This window comes from Pseudorasbora parva, chromosome 3 (genome assembly GCF_024679245.1).
Source record: "Pseudorasbora parva isolate DD20220531a chromosome 3, ASM2467924v1, whole genome shotgun sequence".
Classification (NCBI taxonomy): Eukaryota; Metazoa; Chordata; class Actinopteri; order Cypriniformes; family Gobionidae; genus Pseudorasbora; species Pseudorasbora parva.
Window position 1 is genome coordinate 41,819,940 of NC_090174.1, and position 24,221 is coordinate 41,844,160.

Genomic DNA, 24,221 nt, shown 5'->3' on the forward strand with positions numbered 1-24,221 from the left:
TTGCTACCCTACACTGCTGACATGTTTTTAGCAAAATGCTAACACGATTAGCATGTTTTTAACATACTGGTAACACAATTAGCATGCTGAAATAATCGATGGAAAATACCATTTACAGCCAATACAGGCAATTCACCATAGGGAATACATGGTTTTCAAAGCTTTTTAACACTTATAGCGCCACCTATACTCCGATCTCCATGAAATGTTGCATCCTTCTTCACATTGTTATGCCACATATACCCATCAATTTTCGTGAAGTTTTGAGTTTTCACTTAGGATTTATAGGCTTTTGAGTGTATTTTGCCACGCCTCTTTTCTAATTGGCCCTGTTATAGCCATCCAAATGCAAAAGTTCACCTTTTTTTTGATAATTATTGATCTAGAGAGTCCAGAGAATTGTCCTAGACTGGTTTGGTTTCGGTCGTGCAAAAAATCAGGGACTAGTTCGCAAAAGTAGGTTTTTAACATAATTTCGAATATTTAACTAACGATTTGATTGACAGCAATGGTTCCAGAGGCAAAGTTGTTCAGCACGAGGAGATCTATCATATGATATGCATATTTTGGGGATGTTTGCAACACCACGTGATTGCAGAGCCATAAAGCTCGTTAGCGCCAACTAGTGGCCGATTTCTTTCAAAATTCGTACAGTCCTCTAGGACCATGAGTCAAACAGGCCCACCAAGTTTCGTTCCGATCGGCCTCCGTTAACCTCGTCTAATAGGTGCTCAAATTTCATTGGCCGATGGCGGCCATGTTTTTTGAGATACGCCAATGTCCTCATAGACATACATGGGGCCTTGGGCCAAGACACCGCATACCAATTTTCAAGTCAATCGGACTAGCGGTCGCGTGGTTATAGCCGTTTTAGTGTTTTTTTCATGTTATAGCGCCACCAAGTGGCCAATCGTCGCGATTTTTTTATCGTGACCAAAGAATGAGCCCATAAACATGTGTACCAAGTTTGGTGAAGATAGCTCATTTCTTTCTGGAGTTATAGCCTTTTTAGTAAAATAGGCTCCGCCCTGAACGTCCATTTTGAATCCCCTTAGCAACCGTGAATCGAAATATCAACATTTTTTCGATAATTATTGATATTCAGCCTACAGAGAACATTTTGGCACTGGTTTGGTTCCGATCGGTCAAAAAACCAGGGACTAGTTCGCAAAAGTAGGTTTTCGACAAAATTCAAAATGGCGGAAAAATTTTCATGACGGAAATGAAATCGGAGATATACGTTTTGTTCGTCATGGTCTCAGCTTTCCAATGATATAAGACACTTGAGTGTGGAGTACACGGTTTAGGAGTTATGAGCCCTTTTGCGCTTTTGGTCGCTGTAGCGCCACCTATAGGCCAATCGGGGTCATAGCTTCTCAGGTTCTCCCCAAATTGAGGACTACCTATTGGCCAAGTTTGAAGTCTCTAGCACTTACGGTTTTGTCTGCACGTTCAGTTTTAGGGGAGAAGAAAAATAATAATAATAATAAATATAGCTGCGAGCAGCAATTAGCGGGGTTCAAGCGACTTAAGGCATTTAAGCATTTAAGGCATATTGCATTTAAGGCTCTAAAGCAGTAAAATAATTAAATCTGGGAGCTCAGGTGAAATGAAGTGATACATTGACAAAATTCGATTGCAAATGTTAAAATAGTGACTTTATAAAGACTGAATTTGAGTTGTGCTTGCAATGGCAAAACTTGTGGCCCTGTTGCTACCCTACACTGCTGACATGTTTTTAGCAAAATGCTAACACGATTAGCATGTTTTTAACATACTGGTAACACAATTAGCATGCTGAAATAATCGATGGAAAATACCATTTACAGCCAATACAGGCAATTCACCATAGGAATACATGGTTTTCAAAGCTTTTTAACACTTATAGCGCCACCTATACTCCGATCTCCATGAAATGTTGCATCCTTCTTCACATTGTTATGCCACATATACCCATCAATTTTCGTGAAGTTTTGAGTTTTCGCTTAGGATTTATAGGCTTTTGAGTGTATTTTGCCACGCCTCTTTTCTAATTGGCCCTGTTATTGCCATCCAAATGCAAAAGTTCAACTTTTTTTTAATAATTATTGATCTAGAGAGTCCAGAGAATTGTCCTAGACTGGTTTGGTTTCGGTCGTGCAAAAAATCAGGGACTAGTTCGCAAAAGTAGGTTTTTAACATAATTGCGAATATTTAACTAACGATTTGATTGACAGCAATGGTTCCAGAGGCAAAGTTGTTCAGCAGGAGGAGATCTATCATATGATATGCATATTTTGGGGATGTTTGCAACACCACGTGATTGCAGAGCCATAAAGCTCGTTAGCGCCAACTAGTGGCCGATTTCTTTCAAAATTCTTACACTCCTCTAGGACCATGAGTCAAACAGGCCCACCAAGTTTCGTTCCGATCGGCCTCCGTTAACCCCGTCTAATAGGTGCTCAAATTTCATTGGCTGATGGCGGCCATGTTTTTTGAGATACGCCAATGTCCTCATAGACATACATGGGGCCTTGGGCCAAGACACCGCATACCAATTTTCAAGTCAATCGGACTAGCGGTCGCGTGGTTATAGCCGTTTTAGTGTTTTTTTCATGTTATAGCGCCACCAAGTGGCCAATCGTCGCGATTTTTTTATCGTGACCAAAGAATGAGCCCATAAACAAGTGTACCAAGTTTGGTGAAGATAGCTCATTTCTTTCTGGAGTTATAGCCTTTTTAGTAAAATAGGCTCCGCCCTGAACGTCCATTTTGAATCCCCTTAGCAACCGTGAATCGAAATATCAACATTTTTTCGATAATTATTGATATTCAGCCTACAGAGAACATTTTGGCACTGGTTTGGTTCCGATCGGTCAAAAAACCAGGGACTAGTTCGCAAAAGTAGGTTTTCGACAAAATTCAAAATGGCGGAAAAATTTTCATGACGGAAATGAAATCGGAGATATACGTTTTGTTCGTCATGGTCTCAGCTTTCCAATGATATAAGACACTTGAGTGTGGAGTACACGGTTTAGGAGTTATGAGCCCTTTTGCGCTTTTGGTCGCTGTAGCGCCACCTATAGGCCAATCGGGGTCATAGCTTCTCAGTTTCTCCCCAAATTGAGGACTACCTATTGGCCAAGTTTGAAGTCTCTAGCACTTACGGTTTTGTCTGCACGTTCAGTTTTAGGGGAGAAGAAAAATAATAATAATAATAATAATAATAAAAATCTTTACAATTACAATAGGGTTTCAGCACTTCGTGCTTGAACCCCTAATAATAAAAATCTTTACAATTACAATAGGGTTTCAGCACTTCGTGCTTGAACCCCTAAATAATAAAAATCTTTACAATTACAATAGGGTTTCAGCACTTCGTGCTTGAACCCCTAATAAAAATCAGTACAATTACAATAGGGTTTCAGCACTTCGTGCTTGAACCCCTAATAATAAAAATCAGTACAATTACAATAGGGTTTCAGCACTTCGTGCTTGAACCCCTAATAAAAACCCTAACAATTACAATAGTGTTTCAGCACTTCGTGCTTGAACCCCTAATTAAAGCTGCGAGCAGCATTTAGCGGGGTTCAAGCCATTTAAGGTCTTTAAGCATTTGACGCCTTTTGCATGAAAGGCTTTTAAGCACTGAATGAATTTGAGAGATATCAGGTTTTAACCCCACCTGGTTACAGAGATGGAAAATACAATTTACAGGCAATTCACCATAGGGAATACATGGTTTTCAAAGCTTTTTAACACTTATAGCGCCCCCTATACTCCGATCTCCATAAAACTTTGCATGTGTCTTCAACATGTTATGCCACATATACCCAACAATTTTTGTGAAGTTTTGAGTTTCCCCTTAGGATTTATAGGCTTTTGAGTGTATTTTGCCACGCCTCTTTTCTAAATGGCCCTGTTATAGCCATCCAAATGCAAAAAATCCACTTTTTTTGATAATTATTGATCTAGAGAGTCCAGAGAATTATCCTAGACTGGTTTGGTTCTGATTGGGCAAAAAACCAGGGACTAGTTCGCGAAAGTAGGTTTTTAACATAATTGCAAATATTTATTTAACGATTTGATTGACAGTAATAGTTCTAGAGGCAAAGTTGTTCAACATGAGGAGATCTATCATATGATATGCATATTTTGCCGATGTGTGCAACACCACGTGATTGCAGAGCCAAAAAACTCGTTAGCGCCAACTAGTGGCCGATTTCTTTCAAAATTCTTACAGACCTCTAGGACCATGAGTTAAACATGCCCACTGAGTTTCGTTCTGATCGACCTCCGTTAACCCTGTCTAATAGGTGCTCAAATTTCATTGGCCGATGGCGGCCATGTTTTTTGAGATACGCCAATGTTCTCATAGACTGACATGGGGCCTTGGGCCAAGACACTGCATACCAATTTTCCAGTCAATCGGACTAGCGGTCGCGTGGTTATAGCCCTTTTTGTGTTTTTTCCATGTTATAGCGCCACCAAGTGGCCAATCGTCGCGGTTTTTTTATCGTGACCAAAGACTGAGACCCTAAACATGTGGACCAAGTTTGGTGAAGATATCTCATTTCTTGCTGGAGTTATAGCCTCTTTAGTAAAATAGGCTCCGCCTTAAATGAACATTTCCACGCCCCTTTTCGGTCATGAGTCAAAATTTCAACTTTTTTTTGATAATTATTGATAATCAGACTAGAGAGAACATTTTGGCACTGGTTTGGTTCCGATATGTAAAAAAACCAGGGACTAGTTCGCAAAAGTAGGTTTTTGACAAAATTCAAAATGGCGGAAAAATTTGCATACCGGAAATGAAATCGGAGATATACGTTTTGTTCCTTATGGTCTCAGCTTTCCAATGATATAAGACACTTGACCCTTAGAAGCAACGGTTTAGGAGTTATGAGCCATTTCGCGTTTTTGGTTGCTGTAGCGCCACCTATTGGCCAATCTGGCTCATAATTTGATAACCTCTCCTCGATTTTTGGACTACCTATTGACAAAGTTTGAAGTCTCTAGCATTTACGGTTTGGTCTGCACGATGAGTTTTACGGCAGAATAATAATAATAATAAAAATCAGTACAATTACAATAGGGTTTCAGCACTTCGTGCTTGAACCCCTAATAATAATAACAAGCAGCATTTAAGCGGGGTTCAAGCCTTTAAGGCCTTTTAAGCACATAGGCATTAAAGACACTAAGTTTTATTTAGCAAGGTTTTAAACACTAAAATAATAGATGGAAAAGTCCATTTACAGCCAATATAGGCAATTTACCATAGGAAATGCATGGTTTTTATAGCTTTTTCACAGTTATAGCGCCACCTATAGTCCGATCTCTTTAAAACATTGCATGCTTCATCAGCATGTTATGCCACATATACCCAACGATTTTTGTGAAGTTTTGAGTTTCCCCTTAGGATTTATAGGCATTTGAGTGTATTTTGCCACGCCTCTTTTTTAAATGGCCCTGTTATAGCCATCCAAATGCAAAAGTTCAACTTTTTTTTGATAGTTATTGATCTAAAGAGTCCAGACAACTGTCCTAGACTTGTTTGGTTCTGATCGGGCAAAAAACCAGGGTCAAGTTCACAAAAGTAGGTTTTTAACATAATTACGAATATTTAATTAACGATTTGATTGACAGCAATGGCCCATGAGGCAAAGTTGTTCAACATGAGGAGATCTATCATATGATATGCATATTTTGCAGATGTATGCAACACCACGTGATTACAGAGCCATAAACATAATAGGTGCTCAAATTTCATTGGCCTATGGCGGCCATGTTTTTTGAGATACGCCAATGTCCTCATAGACATACATGGTACCTTGGGCCACGACACCGCATACCAATTTTCAAGTCAATCGGACTAGCGGTCGTGTGGTTATAGCCGTTTTTGTGTTTTTTTCATGTTATAGCGCCACCAAGTGGCCAACTGTCGCGATATTTTTATCGTGACCAAATATTGAGCCCACACACATGTGTACCAAGTTTGGTGAAGATATCTAATTTCCTTCTTGAGTTATAGCCTTTTTAGTAAAATAGGCTCCGCCCTGAACGTCCATTTTGAAGCCCCTTAGCAAAAATGAATCAAAATTTCAACTTTTTTTTGATAATTATTGATATTCAGACTAGACAGAACATTTTGACACTGGTTTGGTTCCGATATGTCAAAAAACCAGGGACTAGTTTGCAAAAGTAGGTTTTTGACAAAATTCAAAATGGCGGAAAAATGTTCATGACGGAAATGAAATCGGAGATATACGTTTTGTTCGCCAAGGACTCAGCTTTCCAATGATATAAGACACTTGAGTGTGGACCAAACGGTTTAGGAGTTATGAGCCCTTTCTCGCAATTGATTGCTATAGCGCCACCTATAGGCCAATCTGGCTCATAATTTGATAACCTCTCCTCGATTTTTGGACTACCTTCGGGTAAAGTTTGAAGTCTCTAGCCCTTACGGTTTGGTCTGCACGATGCGTTTTATCGGAGAATAATAATAATAATAATAATAACGAGCAGCATTTAGCGGGGTTCAAGCCATTTAAGGTCTTTAAGCATTTAACGCCTTTTGCATGAAAGGTTTTTAAGCACTGAATGAATTTGAGAGATATCAGGTGAAATGAAGTGAAAAACTGACAAAATGTGATTTTAAATATTATAAATATACTTTATAAAGTCTAAATATGAATTATAGAACAATATTAATCAATAGTATGACAAAATTACTATTTTACTTTGCTAACATGATAAACATGTTGCTAGGTGGTTGCTAGGTTGTTCTTGATGGTTGTTATGGTGTTGCTAGGCAGTTGTTAGCTGTCACAGATGGTCACTATAATGTTTATAGAGTTCTTACTATGTTCTTTGCCTGATTAACACTTAGCTAATCACTGCTAGCATGTGTAGCATGTTGGAAGTGCTGTTTGCTAGCATGACAAACAGACAGACAGAGACACACACACACACACACACACACACACACACACACACACACACACACACACACACACACACACACACACACACACCTATTTTTGTGAAGTTTTGAGTTTTCGTTCAGTATTAATAGGCTTTTGAGCATGTTTTACCACACCTATTCTCCAAATGACCCTGTTATAGCTACCCAAAGTGTAAAGTTCAACATGTTTTTGATAACTATTGATCAGGAGAGTCCAGAGAATCATACTGCTGTGGTTTGGTTCCGATCAGGCAAAAAAACCAAGGACTAGTTTGCAAAACGAGGTTTTTTACATAATTGTGAATATTTAAATAAAGATTTGATTGACAGTATTGGTTATAGAGGCAAAGTTGTTCAGTATGAGAAGATCTATCATAATATATGCATATTATGTGGCTGTTTTAACCCCACCTGATTACAGAGATGGAAAATACCATTTACAGCCAATACAGGCAATTCACCATAGGGAATACATGGTTTTCCAAGCTTTTTAACACTTATAGCGCCCCCTATACTCCGATCTCCATAAAACTTTGCATGTGTCTTCAACATGTTATGCCACATATACCAAATAATTTTCGTGAAGTTTTGAGTTTCCCCTTAGGATTTATAGGCTTTTGAGTGTATTTTGCCACGCCTCTTTTCTAAATGGCCCTGTTATAGCCATCTAAATGCAAAAGTTAAACTTTTTTTCAATAATTATTGACCTGAAGAGTCTATAGAATTGTCCTAGATTGGTTTGGTTCCAATTGGGTAAAAAACCAGGGACTAGTTCGCAAAAGTAGGTTTTTAACATAATTACGAAAATTTAATTAATGATTTGATTGACAGCAATGGTTCCAGAGGCAAAGTTGTTCATCATGAGGAGATCTATGATATGATATTCATATTTCATGGATATGTGCAACACCACGTGATTTCAGAGCCATAAAACTTGTTAGCGCCAACTAGTGGCCGATTTCTTTCAAAATTCTTACAAACCTCTAAGACCATGAGTCAAACATGCCCACTGAGTTTCGTTCCGATCAGCCTCCATTAACCTTGTCTAATAGGTGCTCAAAATTCATTGGTCTATGGCGGCCATGTTTTTTGAGATACACCAATGTCCTCATACACATACATGGTACCTTGGGCCAAGACACTGCTTACCAATTTTCAGGTCAATCGGACTAGAGGTTGCGTGGTTATAGCTATTTTCAGGTTTTTTCCACATTATAGCGCCACCAAGTGGTCAATCTTCACATTTTTTATATGCTGACCTCAGAATGAGCCCATACATATGTGTTCCAAGTTTGGTGAAGATATCTCATTTCCTTCTTGAGTTATAGCCTCTTTAGTAAAAAAGGCTCCGCCTTAAATGTACATTTCCACGCCCCTTTTCGTCCATGAGACAAAATTTCAACTTTTTTTGATAATTATTGATATTCAGACTAGACAGAACATTTTGGCACTAGTTTGGTTCCGATATGTCAAAAAACCAGGGACTAGTTCGCAAAAGTAGGTTTTTGACAAAATTCAAAATGGCGGAAAAATTTGCATACCGGAAATGAAATCGGAGATATACGTTTTGTTCGACAAGGTCTCAGTTTTCCAATGATATAAGACACTTGAGTGTGGACCAAACGGTTTAGGAGTTATGAGCCCTTTTGCGGTTTTGGTTGCTGTAGCGCCACCTATTGGCCAATCTGGCTCATAATTTGATAACCTCTCCTCGATTTTTGGACTACCTATTGACAAAGTTTGAAGTCTCTAGCTCTTACGGTTTGGTCTGCACGATGAGTTTTACGGCAGAATAATAATAATAATTAAAGCTGCGAGCAGCATTTAGCGGGGTTCAAGCCATTTAAGGTCTTTAAGCATTTGACACCTTTTGCATGAAAGGCTTTTAAGCACTGAATGAATTTGAGAGATATCAGGTGAAATGAAGTGATAAACTGACAAAATGTGATTTTAAATTTTATAATAGTGACTTTATAAAGTCTAAATATGAATTGATCAGGAGAGTGCAGAGAATCATACTGCTGTGGTTTGGTTCCGATCAGGCAAAAAACCTAGGACTAGTTTGCAAAACGAGGTTTTTAACATAATTGTAAATATTTAAATAAAGATTTGATTGACAGTATTGGTTATAGAGGCAAAGTTGTTCAGTATGAGAAGATCTATCATAATATATGCATATTATGTGGCTGTTTTAACCCCACCTGATTACAGAGATTCACCATAGGGAATACATGGTTTTCAAAGCTTTTTAACACTTATAGCGCCCCCTATTCTCCGATCGCCATAAAACTTTGCATGTGTCTTCAACATGTTATGCCACATATACCCAACAATTTTTGTGAAGTTTTGAGTTTCCCCTTAGGATTTGTAGGCTTTTGAGTGTATTTTGCCACGCCTCTTTTCTAAATGGCCCTGTTATAGCCATCCAAATGCAAAAAATCAACTTTTTTTTGATAATTATTGATCTAGAGAGTCCAGAGAATTGTCCTAGACTGGTTTGGTTCTGATTGGGCAAAAAACCAGGGACTAGTTCGCAAAAGTAGGTTTTTAACATTATTGCAAATATTTATTTAACGATTTAATTGCCAAAAATGGTTCCAGAGGCAAAGTTGTTCAGCATGAGGAGATCTATCATATGATATGCATATTTTGCCGATGTGTGCAACACCACGTGATTGCAGAGCCATAAAACTCGTTAGCGCCAACTAGTGGCCGATTTCTTTCAAAATTCTTACAGACCTCTAGGACCATGAGTCAAACATGCCCACTGAGTTTTGTTCCGATCGACCTCCGTTAACCCTGTCTAATAGGTGCTCAAATTTCATTGGCCGATGGCGGCCATGTTTTTTGAGATACGCCAATGTCCTCATAGACAGACATGGTACCTTGGGCCAAGACATTGCATACCAATTTTCCAGTCAATCGGACTAGCGGTCACGTGGTTATAGCCCTTTTTGTGTTTTTTCCATGTTATAGCGCCACCAAGTGGCCAATCGTCGCGATTTTTTTATCGTGACCAAAGACTGAGCCCATACACATGTGTACCAAGTTTGGTGAAGATATCTCATTTCTTGCTGTAGTTATAGCCTCTTTAGTAAAATAGGCTCCGCCTTAAATGTACATTTCCACGCCCCTTTTCGTTCATGAGTCAAAATTTCAACTTTTTTTTGATAATTATTGATATTCAGACTAGAGAGAACATTTTGGCACTGGTTTGGTTCTGATATGTCAAAAAACCAGGGACTAGTTCGCAAAAGTAGGTTTTTGACAAAATTCAAAATGGCGGAAAAATTTGCATACCGGAAATGAAATCGGAGATATACGTTTTGTTCGTCATGGTCTCAGCTTTCCAATGATATAAGACACTTGACCCTTAGGATGAACGGTTTAGGAGTTATGAGCCATTTCGCGTTTTTGGTTGCTGTAGCGCCACCTATTGGCCAATCTGGCTCATAATTTGATAACCTCTCCTCGATTTTTGGACTACCTATTGACAAAGTTTGAAGTCTCTAGCATTTACGGTTTGGTCTGCACGATGAGTTTTACGGCAGAATAATAATAATAATAATAATAATAAAAATCAGCACAAATACAATAGGTGTTCAGCACTTCGTGCTTGAACCCCTAAAAATCAGTACAATTACAATAGGTGTTCAGCACTTCGTGCTTGAACCCCTAATTAAATATTATAGTAGTGACTTTATAAAGTCTAAATATGAATTATATAACAATATTAATCAATAGTATGACAAAATTACTATTTTACTTTGCTAACATGACAAACATGTTGCTAGGTGGTTGCTAGGTTGTTCTTGATGGTTGTTATGGTGTTGCTAGGCAGTTGTTAGTTGTCACAGATGGTCACTATAATGTTTATAGAGTTCTTACTATGTTCTTTGCCTGATTTAACACTTAGCTAATCACTGCTAGCATGTGTAGCATGTTGGAAGTGCTGTTTGCTAGCATGACATACAGACAGACAGACAGACAGACAAACACACACACACACACACACACACACACACACACACACACACACACACACACACACCACCTATTTTTGTGAAGTTTTGAGTTTTCGTTTAGGATTAATAGGCTTTTGAGCATGTTTTACCACACCTATTCTCCAAATGATCCTGTTATAGCTCCCCAAAGTGTAAAGTTCAACATGTTTTTGATAACTATTGATCAGCAGAGTCCAGAGAATCATACTGCTGTGGTTTGGTTCCGATCAGGCAAAAAAACCAAGGACTAGTTTGCAAAACGAGGTTTTTAACATAATTGTGAATATTTAAATAAATATTTGATTGACAATATTGGTTATAGAGGCAAAGTTGTTCAGTATGAGAAGATCTATCATAATATATGCATATTATGTGGCTGTTTTAACCCCACCTGATTAACGAGATGGAAAATACCATTTACAGCCAATACAGGCAATTCAACATAGGGAATACATGGTTTTCAAAGCTTTTTAACACACTTATAGCACCCCCTATACTCCGATCTCCATAAAACTTTGCATGTGTCTTTAACATGTTATGCCACATATACCCAATAATTTCCGTGAAGTTTTGAGTTTTCCCTTAGGATTTATAGGCTTTTGAGTGTATTTTGCCACGCCTCTTTTCTAAATGGCCCTGTTATAGCCATCCAAATGCAAAAGTTCAACTTTTTTTCAATAATTATTGACCTAGAGTGTCTATAGAATTGTCCTAGACTGGTTTGGTTCCAATTGGGTAAAAAACCAGGGACTAGTTCGCAAAAGTAGGTTTTTAACATAATTACGAAAATTTAATTAATGATTTTATTGACAGCAATGGTTCTAGAGGCAAAGTTGTTCATCATGAGGAGATCTATCATATGATATGCATATTTCATGGATATGTGGAACACCACGTGATTTCAAAGCCATAAAACTCGTTAGCGCCAACTAGTGGCCGATTTCTTTCAAATTTCTTACAAACCTCTAGGACCATGAGTCAAACATGCCAACTGAGTTTCGTTCTGATCAACCTCCATTAACCTTGTCTAATAGGTGCTCAAAATTCATTGGTCTATGACGGCCATGTTTTTTGAGATACACCAATGTCCTCATATACATACATGGTAGCTTGGGCCAAGACACGGCATACCAATTTTCAGGTCAATCGGACTAGCGATCGCGTGGTTATAGCTATTATCATGTTTTTTCCACATTATAGCGCCACCAAGTGGTCAATCTTCACGTTTTTTTTATCGTGACCTCAGAATGAGTCCATACACATGTGTACCAAGTTTGGTGAAGTTATCTCATTTCCTTCTTGAGTTATAGCCTCTTTAGTAAAATAGGCTCCGCCTTAAATGTACATTTCCACGCCCCTTTTCGTTCATGAGTCAAAATTTCACCATATTTTTGATAATTATTGATATTCAGACCAGACAGAACATTTTGGCACTGGTTTGGTTCTGATATGTCAAAAAACCAGGGACTAGTTCGCAAAAGTAGGTTTTTGACAAAATTCAAAATGGCGGAAAAATTTGCATACCGGAAATAAAATACCTCCTATGTTTTTTGTTCGGCTTGAGCCAAGGATTCCAATGATGTAAGACACTTGATTGTGCGACAATGGGTTTTTGAGATATAAGCAAAATAGTGACTTTTTTTTGTTTTTTGCGCTATAGCGCCACCTATTGGCCAATCTGGCTCATAATTTGAGAACCTCTCCTCGATTTTTGGACTACCTATTGACAAAGTTTCAAGTCTCTAGGCCTTACGGTTTGGTCTGCACGATGAGTTTTACGGCAGAATAATAATAATAATTAAAGCTGCGAGCAGCATTTAGCGGGGTTCAAGCCATTTAAGGTCTTTAAGCATTTGACACCTTTTGCATGAAAGGCTTTTAAGCACTGAATGAATTTGAGAGATATCAGGTGAAATGAAGTGATAAACTGACAAAATGTGATTTTAAATATTATAATAGTGACTTGATAAAGTCTAAATATGAATTGATCAGGAGAGTGCAGAGAATCATAATGCTGTGGTTTGGTTCCGATCAGGCAAAAAACCTAGGACTAGTTTGCAAAACGAGGTTTTTAACATAATTGTGAATATTTAAATAAAGATTTGATTGACAGTATTGGTTATAGAGGCAAAGTTTTTCAGTATGAGAAGATCTATCATAATATATGCATATTATGTGGCTGTTTTAACCCCACCTGATTACAGAGATGGAAAATACCATTTACAGACAATTCACCATAGGGAATACATGGTTTTCAAAGCTTTTTAACACTTATAGCGCCCCCTATACTCTGATCTCCATAAAACTTTGCATGTGTCTTCAACATGTTATGCCACATATACCCAACAATTTTCGTAAAGTTTTGAGTTTCCTCTTAGGATTTATAGGCTTTTGAGTGTATTTTGCCACGCCTCTTTTCTAAATGGCCCTGTTATAGCCATCCAAATGCAAGAAATCAACTTTTTTTTGATAATTATTGATCTAGAAAGTCCAGAGAATTGTCCTAGACTGGTTTGTTTCTGATTGCGCAAAAAACCAGGGACTAGTTCGCAAAAGTAGGTTTTTAACATTATTGCAAATATTTATTTAACGATTTGATTGACAGAAATGGTTCTAGAGGCAAAGTTGTTCAACATGAGGAGATCTATCATATGATATGCATATTTTGCCGATGTGTGCAACACCACGTGATTGCAGAGCCATAAAACTCGTTAGCGCCAACTAGTGGCCGATTTTTTTCAAAATTCTTACAGACCTCTAGGACCATGAGTCAAACATGCCTACTGAGTTTCGTTCCGATCGACCTCCGTTAACCCTGTCTAATAGGTGCTCAAATTTCATTGGCCGATGGCGGCCATGTTTTTTGAGATACGCCAATGTTCTCATAGACAGACATGGTACCTTGGGCCAAGACACTGCTTACCAATTTTCAAGTCAATCGGACTAGCGGTCGCGTGGTTATAGCCCTTTTTGTGTTTTTTCCATGTTATAGCGCCACCAAGTGGCCAATCGTCGCGATTTTTTTATCGTGACCAAAGACTGAGCCCATAAACATGTGTACCAAGTTTGGTGAAGATATCTAATTTCTTGCTGGAGTTATAGCCTCTTTAGTAAAATAGGCTCCGCCTTAAATGTACATTTCCACGCCCCTTTTCGTTCATGAGTCAAAATTTCAACTTTTTTTTGATAATTATTGATATTCAGACTAGAGAGAAAATTTTGGCACTGGTTTGGTTCTGATATGTCAAAAAACCAGGGACTAGTTCGCAAAAGTAGGTTTTTGACAAAATTCAAAATGGCGGAAAAATTTGCATACCGGAAATGAAATCGGAGATGTACGTTTTGTTCGACAAGGTCTCAGCTTTCCAATGATATAAGACACTTGACCCTTAGGAGCAACGGTTTAGGAGTTATGAGCCATTTCGCGTTTTTGGTTGCTGTAGCGCCACCTATTGGCCAATCTGGCTCATAATTTGATAACCTCTCCTCGATTTTTGGGCTACCTATTGACAAAGTTTGAGGTCTCTAGCATTTATGGTTTGGTCTGCACGATGAGTTTTACGGCAGAATAATAATAATAATAATTAAAGCTGCGAGCAGCATTTAGCGGGGTTCAAGCCATTTAAGGTCTTTAAGCATTTGACACCTTTTGCATGAAAGGCTTTTAAGCACTGAATGAATTTGAGAGATATCAGGTGAAATGAAGTGATAAACTGACAAAATGTGATTTTAAATATTATAATAGTGACTTTATAAAGTCTAAATATGAATTGATCAGGAGAGTGCAGAGAATCATATTGCTGTGGTTTGGTTCCGATCAGGCAAAAAACCTAGGACTAGTTTGCAAAACGAGGTTTTTAACATAATTGTGAATATTTAAATAAAGATTTGATTGACAGTATTGGTTATAGAGGCAAAGTTGTTCAGTATGAGAAGATCTATCATAATATATGCATATTATGTGGCTGTTTTAACCCCACCTGATTACAGAGATTCACCATAGGGAATACATGGTTTTCAAAGCTTTTTAACACTTATAGCGCCCCCTATACTCCGATCTCCATAAAACTTTGCATGTGTCTTCAACATGTTATGCCACATATACCCAACAATTTCCGTGAAGTTTTGAGTTTTCCCTTAGGATTTATAGGCTTTTGAGTGTATTTTGCCACGCCTCTTTTCTAAATGGCCCTGTTATAGCCATCCAAATGCAAAAAATCAACTTTTTTTTGATAATTATTGATCTAGAGAGTCCAGAGAATTGTCCTAGACTGGTTTGGTTCTGATTGCGCAAAAAAACAGGGACTAGTTCGCAAAAGTAGGTTTTTAACATAATTGCAAATATTTATTTAATGATTTGATTGACAGCAATGGTTCTGGAGGCAAAGTTGTTCAACATGAGGAGATCTATCATATGATATGCATATTTTGCCGATGTGTGCAACGCCACGTGATTGCAGAGCCATAAAACTCGTTAGCGCCAGCTAGTGGCCGATTTCTTTCAAAATTCTTACAGACCTCTAGGACCATGAGTTAAACATGCCCACTGAGTTTTGTTCTGATCGACCTCCGTTAACCCTGTCTAATAGGTGCTCAAATTTCATTGGCCGATGGCGGCCATGTTTTTTGAGATACGCCAATGTTCTCATAGACAGACATGGTACCTTGGGCCAAGACATTGCATACCAATTTTCCAGTCAATCGGACTAGCGGTCGCGTGGTTATAGCCCTTTTTGTGTTTTTTCCATGTTATAGCGCCACCAAGTGGCCAATCGTCGCGATTTTTTTATCGTGACCAAAGACTGAGCCCATACACATGTGTACCAAGTTTGGTGAAGATATCTCATTTCTTGCTGTAGTTATAGCCTCTTTAGTAAAATAGGCTCCGCCTTAAATGTACATTTCCACGCCCCTTTTCGTTCATGAGTCAAAATTTCAACTTTTTTTTGATAATTATTGATATTCAGACTAGAGAGAACATTTTGGCACTGGTTTGGTTCTGATATGTCAAAAAACCAGGGACTAGTTTGCAAAAGTAGGTTTTTGACAAAATTCAAAATGGCGGAAAAATTTGCATACCGGAAATGAAATCGGAGATATACGTTTTGTTCGTCATGGTCTCAGCTTTCCAATGATATAAGACACTTGACCCTTAGGATGAACGGTTTAGGAGTTATGAGCCATTTCGCGTTTTTGGTTGCTGTAGCGCCACCTATGGGCCAATCTGGCTCATAATTTGATAACCTCTCCTCGATTTTTGGACTACCTATTGACAAAGTTTGAAGTCTCTAGCATTTACGGTTTGGTCTGCACGATGAGTTTTACGGCAGAATAATAATAATAATAATAATAATAATAATAATAATAAAAATCAGCACAAATACAATAGGTGTTCAGCACTTCGTGCTTGAACCCCTAATAATAAAAATCAGCACAAATACAATAGGTGTTCAGCACTTCGTGCTTGAACCCCTAATAATAAAAATCGGTACAATTACAATAGGGTTTCAGCATTTCATGCTTGAACCCCTAAATATACAAATAACGTAAAATAACAGGCATAACAGCTTCTCTTGCCGTATGCGCCGTATATTTCTCCACCAATCCCCTCAAATAAGCAAGGAGTAACCATCTTTGGCGATTAGAAAAGATTTTAAATTAGCATTAGCTCCGTACGGTCTGCCATGCATTGTTTACATCTAGCTTCCACAATTCCTTGCGCTCAGGCAGTTTGGCGTGACTTTACCTGGAACGCTACAAAGTCGTGAGGCGTGGTTTGAAGTCGTAACTTATGGGCTCAAAAACGTGCCTGGAACAGCATTATTCCTGCCAATTTCTCCTGCATCCAACACATTGATTATGATTGCTTGCTTACCATCTAATATATCCAGATCATAATACCGTATGTGACTTTGTTAGTAGATGATCAACAATATTTTCTTCACCTGTGACTGGTCAAATAATAAGAATAGTTTTTTCATTATTATTAATTAACTAATATCACTAATATAAATTATTATTTAATCTTTTTTCTAGCTTTATCAAAAATAAAGTAACTGTTTCAAATGCAGTTCAAAGTGCAATCACAGTAATATTTAAATCTGATTCTCAACATCTCCTCACTTTTAGCCCTCCTTAACTGGTTTGTGGGTCTAAGGTCTTATGGGGTGACAGTTTTGCTGATTTTGTGTTGCTGCAGGTGGAACTCCAGCTGTCCGTAAGGAGGTGATCAGAAATAAGATCCGTGCCATTGGGAAAATGGCCAGAGTCTTTTCTGTGCTCAGGTCAGTCGGTCTAAAGGCATTTTTATATATAGATATTCTAATGTGCTCCTTGGAAGATTGCAGTAATCAAAAAAATCTGTTTGTATAAAGAGCAGGAAAAACTACCTCTTACAATGAAGTTTTGTTTTAATGCCACACACAAGCTTTCCTCCATTAGGATTAATGAGCTGCCGTCAGTGCGTCATCATGCGGAATAACGGTCTAATTATATTAGACATTATTCCAGATGAACAATGCCATAGATAATAGAAGAACAGAGGACATCTAGAAGTCTTTTGTCTCTGGTTTTCTGAGCAATATTCAGATGCAGCAAAGATTCAAATTGCCGTATATTTTCTCTCTCTCCCCCCACTCCATCTTAATTGATTATATGACATTTAATTCTTTGAACACAACTCTAATACTGTGTGTGTGTGTGTGTGTGTGTGTGTGTGTGTGTGTGTGTGTGTGTGTGTGTGTGTGTGTGTGTGTGTGTGTGTGTGTGTGTGTGTGTGTGTGTGTGTGTGTGTGTGTGTGTGTGTTTGTTTTTGTTTTTGGGCCTCAGGGAAGAGAGCGAGAGTGTACTGACCCTCAAAGGGCTCACCCCAACCGGAACACTACCTCTCGGAGTGTTGTCTGGAGGCAAGCAGACCTTACAGAGTGGTAAGTGAGCATGTTTGTGGTTTTGTAATGGTATATTAGTGAAGTGCATTTGAGGGCCTATCGCATCCAACCCGGAAGTCATACCAGATCATCATCATCACCACGTGTGACCCAGCACTGGCCCTCATACTAAAGCAGAAAGTACCAGCACACGGCAGCTAGAATGAGCTTTGGCATGCCAGATACTAAAGATGATGATCTATCTCTCGCCCTCATGCTGAACTGCAGCAGATACTGATGAGAGCTTTGCTTTTCATCTCTATTGCGTGAGCTTTTCTGGGCTGCACCTGGCTGCTTAATTCACTTTTTAGCAAACTTTCTGGTACCAGCTGCAAAATCATAATCCACACCCCCTAGCTGCTCAGATCCTTATTATTGCTATAAAAATCAAGAGATATTGTTTTAAATAAAGAAAATGAAACCATTGAATTTTTAGGACCATTGAATTTGCCTTTTTACATTGGGACATTTTCACAACAGTTCAACCCAAAATTAAAATTCTGGCATTTATTGTTAATTTGCTTACTTGTGTAAAAATGTTTAAAAAATAATGCAAAAGCATCATGATTTATACCTATATATTCCAGGTGCTATTATATTATTTTTATATTATATTATATTATATTATATTATATTATATTATATTATATTATATTATATTATATTATATTATATTATATTATACAAACTACAAACAAAAATGCAAAAAAAATGTTTTATTAAAAGGTGTGTGTGTGTGCGTGCGTGTGTGTGCGCGTGTGTGTGTGTTTGTTTGTTTTTTAAAGGTCCCATTCTTTGCGATTCCATCTTTCAAACTTTAGTTAGTGTGTAATGTTGCTGTTAGAGCATAAATAATACCTGTAAAAATATAAAGCTCAAAGTTCAATGCCAAGCGAGATATTTTATTTAACAGAAGTTCTCTTTCAAAGCCTACAGCGAACGGCCGGTTTGGACTACAGCCCTGCACTTCCTGCTTTAATGATGCAACTAAAACCTTTGTTGACGAACCCTCCGCCCACAAGAACACGCAAATTCGGGGGCGTTGTCCTTTTGCTCTCGCAGGTCGAGAATAGGAAGCGTTGTTTTTGTAGAGTGTGTTTGTCGCCATGCCATTGAAACGCTGTTATTTTCATCCCGGAGTCAAATCACCTTTGTTTGGCCTTCCCACGGACGCTGCACGTAGAGATCGTGGCTACAGTTTATGTTTAACTCGGTTCCGGAAAATTATTATCACAATTTAAAACTATGTGCAGCACATTTTGCTGAGGACTACTTCCTCAATCTCAATCAGTTTAATGCGGATTCGCAAAAAGATTTTTCTTGAAGATGACGCAGTTCCCTCTTTGTTGTTTCTGGACTACAACCGGTAAGTGTATTTTATTATTTAAGTCCGTCCGTTTAACAGTTTATATAACTCACATTTTTGCAATAACATTGAGCGCGCGTATCTACCCGCTATGATAAGAGGCGGGACCTTTCCGGGCAACATGCACTAAGCTGCTGTCCAATCACAGCGCGGGAAGCGCTGGCCTAATCAGAACTTGTTACGTGTTTCTGAAGGAGGGACTTCATAGAACAAGGAATTCATCGGGCCGTTTTTAGGACAGAGAAAACAGCGCTGTACAGATAAGTAAATTGTGTGAAAAATACTGTGCTTTTTTTACACGCGAAACATGAACTCATGTTATATTGCACACTGTAAACATAATCAAAGCTTCGAAAACACACGAAGAATGGAACCTTTAATGTGCTGTTTTTTTATACTGATTTGCTATTCAAGAAACAGTTGAAAACCGTTAATATTGTTGTGGAAAGTGATACATTTACAATTTTCAAAAGAACAACATTTTACTATTTTTGAAATAGATTTTCTTTGTAGCAATTTGGCTTTTACTCTCAATAAATTAAAGTGCTCAATTAAAATAAAAATCTTACTGACCCCAAACTTTTGACTTTTTTTTTTTTTTCATTTTAATATTACAATAAGGATAATGTTGTTGTTATTATTATTAATAATAATATTTTTATATTACAGTAAGGAGAATGAGTTTGTTTGAATTAAAGTCATGAGAATATGGTGAATGAAATGAGGTTTATTGTCATGAAAATGTTTCAATTCAAGAAATCGTAATGTTCTTAAAAGCAGGCTTAATATTCTTCAATTATAATATGTTTTGTAATCACAATTATACATACTGCCTAGCTTATTCCGGGCACTATGAACACCTGTTACATCCTGCTGTCCACATATGAACTAATGTAATGTTTACACTGATTATTTGCCTATGTGCTGTATAAAGCCCTTCCCTACCCAGCCCTTCCCTTGTAGGCTCACATTAAGCCTTGCGATTTAGCCACCTGCACTACAGAGATTCTGAGAACTCCAAGAGCCAATCAGAGGGTGATTGTCATGAGAGCTGCATCATGATTCTCTGGATTGACCTGTCCAGTCTGAGTAGATGAATCTATTGGCGAGGTGTCCAGGACTAAAGGTCATTAAAGGCCAATAACGCTGGGAAATTTGTGCGATCGAGCAGTGAAGGAGTGAGAGAGGGAAATCAGAGGGAGGCCGTGGGTGGATGTCACTATTTGAAGTACATATAGAAAATTCAGTGACCTTTAAGAGGCCGGCTTCGTTGTCTGTGTGGGTCAGACATCAAGCCAGCTAGACCTGCAGAACAGAGACGAATATTAAAGAAACTAAGAAGCTGTTGGCCCGATCTTAAGACATGACCTTAGAGCACTAGGACATTTCCAGCTATAACTTTCCAATAAGCCCTTCATATAGTCTGGAAATGATATATTAGGAGATGGTTTGCTTTTCTGATTACCATCCCATCCTGTCAGCTGATAGATTAGTTGTGACTCCCTGAATTGTCTGACAGTAGAAATCTAATCTAATATAAATTAGACTTCAATGAATATTTGACCTACAATTTGTGTAACTGATGGTGTTAACCTATATTGATTGGTAGGTAAGTTGGAGTACTTAATTTGTTGAGTTTTACTTTTACTAAAGCATAAAAATACCATAGGAAACAAGCTAAGTTCAAACACTTGTTTCTACAAATAAACCCATGCTACAGCCAGTTATACTATGAAATGTACATTCTTGATCAGATTGTCAATGTTTTATTTTTTTGGTCTGTGTGATCCCGCCCACTACCCAATAGTATTCCGACACCCTGAGTTGCCTATTGGTGCAAAACACTGCAGCCATGGAAGCCTGAAGAAATGGGTCAGAGATCACAGATTCTACATGACCTAAAAGCCTCGGCATCCATCTTAAAACCTCTAAGGCTTGCCGCCTTCCATTGCCAATTGCGCTCATTCCTGTTGCGTGTCCTAAATCTGGCAACCCATGTGAGCGTTGAGTCTGAAGAGGAAGCGGCTGGGGAAACAACTCTCTTCAATCGTTTGAATTTGGACTGCAGTACCCATTTCAACTGCTAGCTGTCAATATTAAATACTCCGTTTTGCCCCAGTTCAGTACATGTTAAGAAAATGGCCGAACAATTACTCTAATGATTGTAAAGAACTAACTGCTTTTTCTCTCACTGACTTTTCTGTGCTCTGTTCATATTACTGTCTGATTCTTTAACTACTAATATGACTGCAATGCTGTGGTGTGTGGGTTAACATTGCTTGGGGGTTGAATGTACTCACTCTGACGTAACCTCTCTCTCCATTCATTTTGGGCTACTTCCTGCTGCGCTTGCTAATACAGCCACCATAGAAGCAAAGGAGGGTCAAGGTACGCTCGCAGTACTGTGTGTCATATCCTGACCCTATAAGTTGTGCCGTCTTCCCATCTGTGTCTTTTAATGCCGTTCACCTCAGCGTCTGTGTGTGTGTGTGTGTGTCTCAGACTGATCATGGAAAATCTGTATTCTTGCACCACCGTATTTTTCTGAATTTGATTGAAACCAGCCGAACAAAGCGATTCTCATTTCAGAAGGCATTTCTTTCCCTGATGAGATTCCTTTTTTACAAAAGAGCCTGAAATTACTCGGGCCCAGTATTTTTAATGATAAATGATGGATGCGGACACTTGAAACCATCCATGCAGTCATGGAATGAGGCTTCCAGCTCCAACTCTGCTCCACCTCATTAATCAGCCGCTGCCTGTTGACCGGAGGGGTATGCTGGTTAGTCCCGGGTCCTGGCTAGAGCGCGCTAATTCTCCTGCTGCCGTATGATTGGAGGAGAGGCCGAGAGCTCCCTCCGCCGAGTATTTTCAGATTCTAATCTCGTTACAACTCTGCACACCTAAGACCGTCTGTTCCCGTTCACGCGTAACACTCTTGCCCGAGGCCTCTCGCCCCGCTGCTGTAATGTACCGAGGCTCTAAGCTATTGTGCAAACAAACACACACACGCTGGCATTAAATGTGTTTCAGAGTAAGATGCTCTTGCTGTCGAGTCGCTGACCTGATTTCTAAGTTCGGCTGCATCTCCATTTTTCTCCATTTGAATGGGCATCTTGTGTTTGCTCTGTCAGCTGGAACCGGTCATGATTCACCTTGGCAATTGCCTGCTGTTTTCAAAAATGTCACAGGACATAATAAGCCTGTTAGTTGTGCAAGAATCAGCTTTCCTGTTTGTGCATGTTGTTTGGTTTATTATGTGGTCAGTTCAAGCTCTTTCAGATATGTGACATTCAGAATTGGCTCAGTCTCATTCTATTCCTTGCTGTAAATAATACACTTAGTCCCTATTACCTTTTCTCTCTTCTTTGCACAAAATAAATGTTTTTATATAAATATGAAGAGGTTTGTTCTAATATTTAAATACAGTTAATTAGGGCTGGGTATTGACAGTTTCAGGATTCAGTTCGATTTAACAAGCTTGTGATTCAGATTCAATATTATTTTGGATATGTATATATCAGGTACAGTACTTGACATATTTTCTCAAAGAAAAAAAATATCTCCGCTAATGCTGTAAACTATACATGGGAGTCAGTTAGTACTACATCTATAGTATTGAAGTTGAAATTAACTGATTTGTGTACAAACATTTAAACCACACCCGAGGAAGTTTTTATTATAATCAAGTTATAATATGCTGACTAACCTTTAAAATGACATTATTTCTAGGCTACTCTGATTCATGTTTAGTTGTTGCTGTTACTAGTATTAAAGGGTTAGTTCACCCAAAAATGAAAATTATTTCATGAATTACTCACCCTCATGTCGTTGGACACCCGTAACACCTTCGTTCATCTTCAGAACACAAATGAAGATATTTTTGTTGAAAGCTGGTGGCTGAGAAAGGCTTCAGATAGGCCTCCATTGGCATTCAGTACATTCCCACTCACAAGACCCATAAAGACTGCGTTACAAAGTCCATCTCACTACAGGGGCTGTACAATAATTTAACAATGCGATGAAAATAGTTATTGTGCACACAAAAATCAAAATAACGACTTTATCCACCAAGTTATTGACGTGAACTCGACGCATGCACGAGAATATGAATCAGATCCGCTGTTCAATACATGACCCGGAAGGGGAGGAGCGCTGCTGTTGCACGAGCTCATGTCCGAGACCTACACGGAAGACAATAACTTGGCGGATAAAGTCATTATTTCCTTTTTTTTGCGCACAAAAACTATTCTCGTTGCTTCGTAAAATGATTGTACAGCCACTGTGGTGAGATGGACTTTGTATCGACGTCTTTAGTGCCTTCATCGGTCTTGTGAGTGGGAATGTACTGAATGCCAATGGAGGCCTATCTGAAGCCTTTCTCAGCCATCAGCTTTCAACAAAAATATCTTCATTTGTGTTCTGAAGATGAACGAAGGTGTTACGGGTGTCCAAAGACATGAGGGTGAGTAATTAATGAAATAATTTTCATTTTTGGGTGAACTAACCCTTTAAAGCGGAAGGGACGATCAGTTCACGTGCGCTCTTGAACTGAGGCTGCCACACCACATTAAACATCGCCAAAACGCTGTATTTGTGTTTTTTTTTATTTCGTCGTAAAATGGACAGAATTTGAAATCCTAAGACTTTTTTAAAAAGTGTATTGTGATTTATTGGATGGGAGTCGCGCTACAATGTTCCCTTCATCCATCGACTGAAAATAGGATAGACTTATCGATTCTTGGGATTTAAAAAAACGATATTGGTTCCTCAAAATAAGAATAGTTTTTTTATTTTCTTTACCCAGCCCTATATTTAATATGTATCACATAAAATTGTGTCTGTTGTGTTTACATTGCAAAATTGCAAGTTGCAGTTGTTGCCGCCACTCTCGATTTCCTGTTTAGACCATTGATTGTTTTTACTGTCCTGATTTATTATGTATGTTCTATTTTCTGAGACAAAAAAAACCAAAACTATAA

At 38.4% G+C, this 24,221-nt stretch overlaps 1 protein-coding gene across 2 annotated transcripts in view; it reads left to right on the top strand.

The window, feature by feature from the left end:
• Positions 1–24,221, top strand: part of ppp3cca (protein phosphatase 3, catalytic subunit, gamma isozyme, a) — a 98,886-nt gene that overhangs the window by 72,038 nt on the left and 2,627 nt on the right. The window contains exons 11-13 of one of the 2 annotated variants that reach the window (XM_067438926.1): positions 17,147–17,231; positions 17,776–17,873; positions 21,601–21,627. In XM_067438926.1, coding sequence (XP_067295027.1) covers positions 17,147–17,231; positions 17,776–17,873; positions 21,601–21,627 — 210 coding nt within the window. The remainder of the gene's footprint in view (positions 1–17,146; positions 17,232–17,775; positions 17,874–21,600; positions 21,628–24,221) is intronic. The other variant, XM_067438927.1, reaches the window with a different exon arrangement.